Raw genomic sequence first — 11,085 nt, 5'->3', positions numbered from 1 at the left:
AGTGTTACAGTGAGGGTGTGGGGTATATCAGAGTGTTACAGTGAGGGTGTGGGGTACCTCAAGGTGTTACAGTGAGGGGTGTGGGGTATATCAGAGTGTTACAGTGAGTGGTGTGGGGTATATCAGAGTGTTTCAGTGAGGGGTGTGGGGTATATCAGAGTGTTTCAGTGAGGGGTGTGGGGTATATCAGAGTGTTACAGTGAGGGTGTGGGGTATATCAGAGTGTTACAGTGAAGGGTGTGGGGTACCTCAGGGTGTTACAGTGAGGGGTGTGGGGTATATCAGTGTTTCAGTGAGTGGTGTGGGGTATGTCAGAGTGTTTCAGTGAGGGGTGTGGGGTATATCAGTGTTTCAGTGAGGGGTGTGGGGTATATCAGAGTGTTTCAGTGAGGGGTGTGGGGTATATCAGAGTGTTTCAGTGAGGGGTGTGGGGTATATCTGAATGTTACAGTGAGGGGTGTGGGGTATATCAGAGTGTTTCAGTGAGGGGTGTGGGGTATATCAGAGTGTTTCAGTGAGGGGTGTGGGGTATATCTGAATGTTACAGTGAGGGTTATGGGATATATCAGAGTGAAGCAGAGAGGAGTATATCAGAGAAGTTTGTAGCTGTTGAGTTTGTGCTGTCCGTGTTGAATGATATTGGAAGTGTGATTACGGGAAGCTTGTTGCTGTTTACCGTCCCATTAAGACTTCCCTGAACCATTCACCAATATACAGAGTGAGTCACTGCTCAGTCATTGACACTCGCCGAGGGATCGGCTTGAACAATCTCGTCGGCTGACTGGAATCGCAGGCACCCAGGCTAATTACAGGAAGGATTATTCAGTCTAACACAAGAGGCGGAATTGTGCAGAGAACGAGTGAGCTTTTTCACAAAAGTGAACACTGATGGACTGGTGGGGGTTGTAGGGTGGGGCATGGATCAACTTGTCAAATTGCGGTGTGTAAGGTAGAAGACAGAGGAACTTCTTTGCAGACGGAACCGGGACTGTGAACATTCTGCAGCAGAAGCACCCAGTCCAACACGCGTTAGTGGGAGAACACACGCGTCTGTTTTTGAAACATTTATCTGACAGACGTTTCCCACCCTACAGACAAGTTATTAATTTTGAATTGACCAGCAGTGGAAGTATGATGTCTTCCCTTCTTTTCCTTCTTTCGTTCTGTCTGATGAAGCTGATTTTGTGCTCGGCACGTAAGTATCATTTTGAATACCAGTTGAGAAAATGGCACTTTGATTGACATGAAGGTAAGATGTTCAACTCTGGCTGCACTGGATCCAGAGGTTACAGTGTTAATCTTGTGAGATGTGGAACACTGGACGGCTCTGGATCCAGGGGAGCCAGTGCAAACTGTTAGGTGTTGCCTGCTGAATCCAGAGGGGCAGTGTGAACCATACTGTACCTTAAATGTTTTTTTGTCTTGCTCTGAACTAATTTCTTGAATTCAGTCATGACTTAAGTTACAACTCATTGAGGGCAGCACGGTGGCGCAATGGTTAGCACTGCTGCCTCGTGGCACCAAGGTCCCAGGTTCGATCCCGGCTCTGGGTCACTGTCTGTGTGCAGTTTGCATATTCTCCACGTGTTTGCGTGGGTTTCGTCCCCACAACCCAAAGATGTGCAGGGTAGGTGGTCTGACCACGCGAAATTACCCCTTAATTGGAAAAAATGAATTGGGTACTCTAAATTTATTTTTTTGAAATAAAAAAAAGCTTCAAATCATTGCAATCCCGTTCATTTGCACCTTCTAACATCCTTCAGTCAGCATCTCTTGACCAACGTGGGGTTCAGAGGATCTTAAAATACTTGTAATGTCAGACCATAAATGTATTTCTTTCTCTTTGTGTGATTAATGGTTGAGACGAAGAGAAGAAAAAGGACGAGAGAGAGAGAGAAAAGAACAAAGGGATAGAGTGGGGAATGCATAAATCTGAGACAGAAAATAAAGGGACAGAATGTGGTTGATCAAGAAATAAAATGGACAACCCTCCAAAAGAACCGAAAGTTAAAAAGGGAGTGTAATAAAAGGAGGATTTAGTCGGAGCCCTGGGGCCCGGCACACCCCTTCCTTGGACAGAAGTTGGTGACAGGACTTGAGGGCTGCTGCCGGTGTTGAATGATTCTCTCTTCAGAGATGAGTGGGAGATCAGTGCCGACCTGCCATTACATGGCGCGGAATGTGTGCTGGAGGCTGGTGAATGCCGACTGCGATGAATCCTTGGAATCAAGGCATCCGTTCGTTAGCAATTGGTGTGAGAGGGAGGGTTCAGCTTTGGGAGCAATTTGCAAGTACTTCCAATCAATTGCAACACAGGTTTGATACAGAGTCAGGTTTCCCCTACGTTGTCCACTTATGTACCTTGGCTCTGATTGCCAGCAGCTCCCTGGGATGAGAGTATATAACGCAGGTAACCTTCACCCTGTAAGTGTCTCATCGCAGCCACCCCCTGCTCATCAGAGGCCTCTTGGTTGTCGGAACATCTGACACAACAGTTTTGAAATATTCACCCAGTATTTGGCCCAACCAGTTTATGCCGGAGCTTGTGTTCCACACAAGCCGCCTTCCATCAGGCCTTATCTCACACTAACAGCATTGTCTTTTGTTTCTTCCCCCATGTGTTATCTATAGCTTCCCTTTCACTGAATTTATACACTGGTGGCACAGTGGTTAGCACGGCCGCCTCATCCACCCAGGGACCTGGGTCCAATTCCGGCCTTGAGTAATTGCCTGTGTGGAGTTTGCACATTCTCCCCTTGTCTGCGTGGGTTTCCTCTGGGTGCTCCAGTTTCCTCCCTCGGCACAATTGGCCGTGCTAAAATTGCCCCTTAGTGTCCAAAGAGGTGCAGGTTAGGTTGGGTTACGGGGATAGGGCAGGGGAGTGGGCCTGGGTAGGGTGCTCGTTCAGAGACTCGATGGGCCGAATGGCCTCTTTCTGCACTGTAGGGATTCAATGGACCAACTTCCGATGGTAACATGTTCCACATTCCCACCACTCACTGGGTAATTGCAGTTTCCCCTGAATTCCTGATTGAATTTAATAGTGATTATCTTATATTGATGACCCAATGGGTAGCACGGTGGCACAATGGTTAGCACTGCTGCCTCACAGCGCCAAGGTCCCAGGTTCGCTCTGGGTCACTGTCCGTGTGGAGTTTGCACATTCTCCCCGTGTCTGCGTGGGTCTCACCCCCACAACCCAAAGGTGTGCAGAGTAGGTCAATTGACCACGCTAAATTGCCCCTTAATTGGAAAAAATGAATTGGGTACTCTAAATTTCAAAAAAAAAATATTGATGACCCAATTCGTCCCGATCTTCTCCACAGTGGAAACATAATCTCCACTGCTATAAACCTCTTCATGGTCTTAAAGACGTATGACAGACCACCCTGAGTGTTCTCTTTTGTAAAGCAAAGACCCTCAAGCCCTCTGTTCAATCTTTCTTGACAGTTAAGACTTCTCAGCTCTGGTATCGATCTAGTCAATCTTTCTCCAGTGCCTCTCTATCCTTTTCATGTTTCTGGAGACCAGGACAGGTTCACAGCTCCCCCAAAATGTCATTTAACCACTTTTTGCGACCCCAGGCAGGACATATCAATGCACTCCCTGACCAATGAAGTACTTTTCAATTGTGGTCACTTTCCCAATGTGGGAAAACGCTATCACTTTTTGTTAATAGGACTCACAGCCAAATGACACCAGCAGTTTACGCTGTCGGGTTGGGCAGGATCTGGGACGGCATGGTGGTGCAGTGGTTAACTCAGCTGCCTCACGGCGCTGAGGTCCCAGGTTCGATCCCGGCTCTGGGACACTGTCCCTGTGGAGTCTGCACATGCTCCCTATGTTTGCGTGGGTCTCACCCCGACAGCCTAAAGATGTGCAGGGTAGGTGGATTGGCCACACTAAATTGCCCCTTAATTGGAAAAAAAATAATCGGGTACTCAATAAATTTATTTAAAATAAGGGTTGGGCGGGATTTAAACCCTGTTCCCACTGCATCACCCAGATCTACTCCCGAAACACTACGTTGGGTAGCGGAGTTGAATTTAGCCTCTGATCTAACACCAGACTGCAAGTCTACTCGCTGAAACACAGTCTGTTTTTAACCCCAAAGGAACTATCTCATTCTGTTACTGATCTCAACCTTGAGTTTGCTGGGCAATGAGAATTCAGGCTCCATTCCCAGTCTGTGCCTTTCATTCTTTTCAGACAGGAAGAGTTGCAAAGAAGCCATAACTGGTAATAATATCAGAATAGAAAATCGTGTGTGTGAATGGACAGAACAACAACAGGAACTTGTCCTTATATAGCACCTTTAACATTGTCAAACCTCCCAGGGTGCTTCATGGGAGTCTTCTCAAGGAATATTTGACACCGGGCTGCACAAAAGGCAATTGGTCAAAAACGCTATCAAAGAAAAACATTTTAAGGAACATTTAAAAGAGGAGAGAGAAGTAAAGAGGCGGAGAGGTTTAAGGGGTGAGTCCAGAGCTCAGGGCTCGGGTAGCTGAAGGCACAGCCACCGGTGGCGGAGCGATGGGAATCCGAGGGGGGGGGGTGGTGGTGGTGGGTGGGGGGGGGGGGGGGGGGGGGGCGGTGCGCAAGAGGTCAGGATTGGAGAAGTGTGATGGAGAAACCAGAAGGCTGTGGAGCTTTGGAAGATGAGGAGGTCGTGAGGGGAGAGGCTGTGGAGGGCTTTGAAAACAAGCGTGAGGAACGGCGTTTTAGGACTGCAAACCGAGGTAGCTCAGCGAGCACAGGGGTGATGGATCAACAATATTTGGTCAAGTTCAGTGACGTGTAGCAGAATAAGGCTATTTCCAACACTCCCTCAGACAGTGCAACACTCCTTCAGACGGTACAGCACTCCCTCAGACAGTGCCACACTCCCTCATACAGTGCAGCACTCCCTCAGACAGTGCAACACTCCCTCATACAGTGCAGCACTCCCTCAGACAGTGCAACACACCTTCAGACAGTCAGCACTCCCTCAGACAGTACAGCACTCCCTCAGACAGTACAGCACTCCCTCAGACAGTGCAACACTCCTTCAGACAGTACAGCACTCCCTCAGACAGTGCAACACTCCTTCAGACAGTGCCACACTCCCTCGACAGTGCAACACTCCTTCAGACAGTACAGCACTCCTTCAGACAGTACAACACTCCCTCAGACAGTCAGCACTCCCTCAGACAGTACAGCACTCCCCCAGACAGTGCAACACTCCTTCAGACAGTACAGCACTCCTTCAGACAGTACAACACTCCCTCAGACAGTGCAACACTCCTTCAGACAGTGCCACACTCCCTCGACAGTGCAACACTCCTTCAGACAGTGCAACACTCCTTCAGACAGTGCCACACTCCCTCGACAGTGCAACACTCCTTCAGACAGTGCAACATTCCTTCAGACAGTACAACACTCCCTCAGACAGTCAACACTCCCTCAGACAGTACAGCACTCCCTCAGACAGTACAGCACTCCCTCAGACAGTACAGCACTCCCTCAGACAGTGCAACACTCCTTCAGACAGTACAGCACTCCCTCAGACAGTGCAACACTCCTTCAGACAGTGCCACACTCCCTCGACAGTGCAACACTCCTTCAGACAGTACAGCACTCCTTCAGACAGTACAACACTCCCTCAGACAGTCAGCACTCCCTCAGACAGTACAGCACTCCCTCAGACAGTGCAACACTCCTTCAGACAGTACAGCACTCCCTCAGACAGTGCAACACTCCTTCAGACAGTGCCACACTCCCTCGACAGTGCAACACTCCTTCAGACAGTACAGCACTCCTTCAGACAGTACAACACTCCCTCAGACAGTGCAACACTCCTTCAGACAGTGCCACACTCCCTCGACAGTGCAACACTCCTTCAGACAGTGCAACACTCCTTCAGACAGTGCCACACTCCCTCGACAGTGCAACACTCCTTCAGACAGTGCAACACTCCCTCAGACAGTGCAACACTCCTTCAGACAGTACAGCACTCCCTCAGACAATGCAACACTCCTTCAGACAGTACAGCACTCCCTCAGACAGTGCAACACTCCTTCAGACAGTACAGCACTCCCTCAGACAGTGCAACACTCCTTCAGACAGTACAGCACTCCTTCAGACAGTCAGCACTCCTTCAGACAGTACAACACTCCCTCAGACAGTACAGCACTCCTTCAGACAGTACAACACTCCCTCAGACAGTCAGCACTCCTTCAGACAGTACAACACTCCCTCAGACAGTGCAGCACTCCTTCAGACAGTACAACACTCCCTCAGACAGTCAGCACTCCTTCAGACAGTGCAGCACTCCTTCAGACAGTCAGCACTCCTTCAGACAGTGCAACACTCCTTCAGACAGTACAACACTCCCTCAGACAGTCAGCACTCCTTCAGACAGTACAGCACTCCCTCAGACAGTGCAGCACTCCTTCAGACAGTACAACACTCCCTCAGACAGTGCAGCACTCCCTCAGACAGTACAGCACTCCTTCAGACAGTACAACACTCCCTCAGACAGTCAGCACTCCTTCAGACAGTACAACACTCCCTCAGACAGTGCAGCACTCCTTCAGACAGTACAACACTTCCTCAGACAGTCAGCACTCCTTCAGACAGTACAGCACTCCCTCAGACAGTACAACACTCCCTCAGACAGTGCAGCACTCCTTCAGACAGTACAACACTCCCTCAGACAGTCAGCACTCCCTCAGACAGTCAGCACTCCTTCAGACAGTGCAGCACTCCCTCAGACAGTCAGCACTCCCTCAGACAGTGCAGCACTCCTTCAGACAGTGCAACACTCCTTCAGACAGTACAACACTCCTTCAGACGGTGCAGCACTCCTTCAGACAGTGCAGCACTCCTTCAGACAGTGCAACACTCCTTCAGACAGTACAACACTCCTTCAGACAGTACAACACTCCTTCAGACAGTCAGCACTCCTTCAGACAGTGCAGCACTCCTTCAGACAGTACAACACTCCCTCAGACAGTGCAGCACTCCTTCAGACAGTACAACACTCCTTCAGACAGTGCAACACTCCTTCAGACAGTGCAACACTCCTTCAGACAGTACAACACTCCCTCAGACAGTACAACACTCCCTCAGACAGTACAACACTCCTTCAGACAGTCAGCACTCCTTCAGACAGTGCAACACTCCCTCAGACAGTCAGCACTCCCTCAGACAGTACAACACTCCTTCAGACGGTCAGCACTCCCTCAGACAGTCAGCACTCCCTCAGACAGTGCAGCACTCCCTCAGACAGTACAACACTCCTTCAGACAGTCAGCACTCCTTCAGACAGTGCAGCACTCCCTCAGACAGTCAGCACTCCTTCAGACAGTCAGCACTCCCTCAGACAGTACAACACTCCCTCAGACAGTGCAACACTCCCTCAGACAGTACAGCACTCCCTCAGACAGTGCAGCACTCTGCGCAAAACGGCCACCGATTAGCTGCTTTGCTGGGGGCTAGCAGGAGGCCGGCGTAGAGCACCCGGCTACAGCTGCCGATACACCCCGGAGAAACGGCAGGTCCGTGGCCGCGCAAGCGCACGGTGGCGGCCTACAGCGGCCGTTCCGAGCTTCATGGCAGACGCAGCCCACGGACCCGACCCGCAAAATAGTCCCCCCCCTTCAGCCAACTCGCGCGCGCCCGGGCCACCCCGTCCCACAGTGCCCCCAGCCCCGATTAATGCACCCCCTGCCCACGGATCGGCCCTCCCCCGACAGTGGCATGCTGGACTGAGGTCCGGAGCTGCCACTCCGAGTTCCCGAGGGATGAGACTACACGCGACCGATGCCGTCGGGAACTTGGCCAGTCAGGGGCGGAACATCGGGGGGGCGGGCCTCAGGCAATGTCCTGGAGGGCTTTGGAGGGGGCGGTGCATCGCGAAAGCATTGGCGCCCCCGATTTGGCCGAAGACTTGGATTCTCTGGCCGTGACCGAAGAATCCAGCCCCATGTGTGGTGTGTGTGTTCATGTAAACACCTACTATTTAACCATGGTGGAAATCGTCTGAGGAGTGCTGCACTGTCTGAGGGAGTGTTGTACTGTCTGAAGGAGTGCTGACTGTCTGAAGGAGTGTTGCACTGTCTGAGGGAGTGTTGTACTGTCTGAGGGAGTGTTGTACTGTCTGAAGGAGTGCTGACTGTCTGAAGGAGTGCTGACTGTCTGAAGGAGTGTTGCACTGTCTGAGGGAGTGTTGTACTGTCTGAGGGCGTGTTGTACTGTCTGAAGGAGTGCTGACTGTCTGAAGGAGTGTTGTACTGTCTGAGGGAGTGCTGCACTGTCTGAGGGAGTGCTGTACTGTCTGAAGGAGTGTTGCACTGTCTGAGGGAGTGCTGACTGTCTGAAGGAGTGCTGTACTGTCTGAGGGAGTGTTGCACTGTCTGAGGGAGTGCTGCACTGTCTGAGGGAGTGCTGTACTGTCTGAAGGAGTGTTGCACTGTCTGAGGGAGTGCTGACTGTCTGAAGGAGTGCTGTACTGTCTGAGGGAGTGTTGCACTGTCTGAGGGAGTGTTGCACTGTCTGAGGGAGTGTGGCACTGTCTGAGGGAGTGTTGCACTGTCTGAGGGAGTGTGGCACTGTCTGAGGGAGTGTTGCACTGTCTGAGGGAGTGCTGCACTGTCTGAGGGAGTGTTGCACTGTCTGAGGGAGTGTTGCACTGTCTGAGGGAGTGCTGCACTGTCTGAGGGAGTGTTGCACTGTCTGAGGGAGTGCTGCACTGTCTGAGGGAGTGCTGTACTGTCTGAAGGAGTGTTGCACTGTCTGAGGGAGTGCTGACTGTCTGAAGGAGTGTTGTACTGTCTGAAGGAGTGCTGACTGTCTGAAGGAGTGCTGACTGTCTGAAGGAGTGCTGACTGTCTGAAGGAGTGTTGCACTGTCTGAGGGAGTGCTGCACTGTCTGAAGGAGTGTTGCACTGTCTGAAGGAGTGTTGTACTGTCTGAAGGAGTGCTGACTGTCTGAAGGAGTGCTGACTGTCTGAAGGAGTGTTGCACTGTCTGAGGGAGTGCTGCACTGTCTGAAGGAGTGTTGCACTGTCTGAGGGAGTGTTGCACTGTCTGAAGGAGTGTTGCACTGTCAGAAGGAGTGTTGCACTGTCTGAAGGAGTGCTGCACTGTCTGAAGGAGTGTTGCACTGTCTGAGGGAGTGTTGCACTGTCTGAAGGAGTGTTGCACTGTCTGAGGGAGTGTTGCACTGTATGAGGGAGTGTGGCACTGTCTGAAGGAGTGCTGCACTGTCTGAAGGAGTGTTGCACTGTCTGAGGGAGTGTTGCACTGTCTGAGGGAGTGCTGCACCGTCTGAAGGAGTGCTGCACTGTGTGAAGGAGTGCTGCACTGTCTGAGGGAGTGCTGTACTGTCTGAGGGAGTGTGGCACTGTCTGAAGGAGTGCTGCACTGTCTGAAGGAGTGTTGCACTGTCTGAGGGAGTGTTGCACTGTCGGAGGGAGTGCTGCACCGTCTGAAGGAGTGCTGCACTGTCTGAAGGAGTGCTGCACTGTCTGAGGGAGTGCTGTACTGTCTGAGGGAGTGTGGCACTGCCTGAAGGAGTGCTGCACTGTCTGAAGGAGTGTTGCACTGTCTGAGGGAGTGTTGCACTGTCTGAGGGAGTGCTGCACTGTCTGAGGGAGTGTTGCACTGTCTGAGGGAGTGCTGCACCGTCTGAAGGAGTGCTGCACTGTCTGAAGGAGTGCTGCACTGTCTGAGGGAGTGCTGCACTGTCTGAGGGAGTGCTGCACTGTCTGAAGGAGTGTTGCACTGTCTGAGGGAGTGCTGTACTGTCTCAGGGAGTGTGGCACTGTCTGAAGGAGTGCTGCACTGTCTGAAGGAGTGCTGACTGTCTGAAGGAGTGTTGCACTGTCTGAAGGAGTGTTGCACTGTCTGAGGGAGTGCTGCACCGTCTGAAGGAGTGTTGCACTGTCTGAGGGAGTGTTGTACTGTCTGAAGGAGTGTTGCACTGTCTGAGGGAGTGCTGTACTGTCTGAGGGAGTGTGGCACTGTCTGAAGGAGTGCTGACTGTCTGAAGGAGTGTTGCACTGTCTGAAGGAGTGTGGCACTGTCTGAGGGAGTGCTGTACTGTCTGAGGGAGTGTGGCACTGTCTGAAGGAGTGCTGACTGTCTGAAGGAGTGTTGCACTGTCTGAAGGAGTGTGGCACTGTCTGAAGGAGCGCTGCACTGTCTGAGGGAGTGCTGCACTGTCTGAAGGAGTGTTGCACTGTCTGAGGGAGTGCTGTACTGTCTGAGGGAGTGTGGCACTGTCTGAAGGAGTGCTGACTGTCTGAAGGAGTGTTGCACTGTCTGAAGGAGTGCTGACTGTCTGAAGGAGTGTGGCACTGTCTGAAGGAGTGCTGACTGTCTGAAGGAGTGTTGCACTGTCTGAAGGAGTGCTGCACTGTCTGAAGGAGTGTTGCACTGTCTGAAGGAGTGCTGCACTGTCTGAGGCAGTGTTGTACTGTCTGAGGGAGTGCTGTACTGTCTGAGGGAGTGCTGCACTGTCTGAAGGAGTGTTGCACTGTCTGAGGGAGTGCTGTACTGTCTGAAGGAGTGCTGCACTGTCTGAGGGAGTGCTGCACTGTCTGAAGGAGTGTTGCACTGTCTGAGGGAGTGCTGTACTGTCTTAGGGAGTGTGGCACTCCCTCAGACAGTACAGCACTCCTTCAGACAGTACAACACTCCCTCAGACAGTCAGCACTCCTTCAGACAGTACAACACTCCCTCAGACAGTGCAGCACTCCTTCAGACAGTGCAGCACTCCTTCAGACAGTACAACACTCCCTCAGACAGTGCAGCACTCCCTCAGACAGTACAACACTCCTTCAGACAGTCAGCACTCCTTCAGACAGTGCAACACTCCTTCAGACAGTACAACACTCCCTCAGACAGTCAGCACTCCCTCAGACAGTACAACACTCCTTCAGACGGTCAGCACTCCCTCAGACAGTCAGCACTCCCTCAGACAGTGCAGCACTCCCTCAGACAGTACAACACTCCTTCAGACAGTCAGCACTCCTTCAGACAGTGCAGCACTCCCTCAGACAGTCAGCACTCCTTCAGACAGTCAGCACTCCCTCAGAC

General features: G+C 51.7%; 1 protein-coding gene across 1 annotated transcript in view; it reads left to right on the top strand.

Moving 5' to 3' along the window:
- The first annotated feature begins 724 nt into the window (after nt 1-724).
- The window catches only part of crlf1b (cytokine receptor-like factor 1b), a 40,047-nt gene continuing 29,686 nt past the window's right edge, over nt 725-11,085 (top strand). The window contains exon 1 of the mRNA XM_072482369.1: nt 725-1,195. Within this exon, the coding sequence (XP_072338470.1) occupies nt 1,132-1,195 (64 nt within the window). The 5' untranslated portion in view covers nt 725-1,131. The remainder of the gene's footprint in view (nt 1,196-11,085) is intronic.

The sequence above is a fragment of the Scyliorhinus torazame genome, chromosome 18 (genome assembly GCF_047496885.1).
Source record: "Scyliorhinus torazame isolate Kashiwa2021f chromosome 18, sScyTor2.1, whole genome shotgun sequence".
Classification (NCBI taxonomy): domain Eukaryota; kingdom Metazoa; phylum Chordata; class Chondrichthyes; order Carcharhiniformes; family Scyliorhinidae; genus Scyliorhinus; species Scyliorhinus torazame.
The sequence above is the reverse complement of the archived record's forward strand: the minus strand, read 5'-3'. Positions and strand labels throughout refer to the sequence as shown.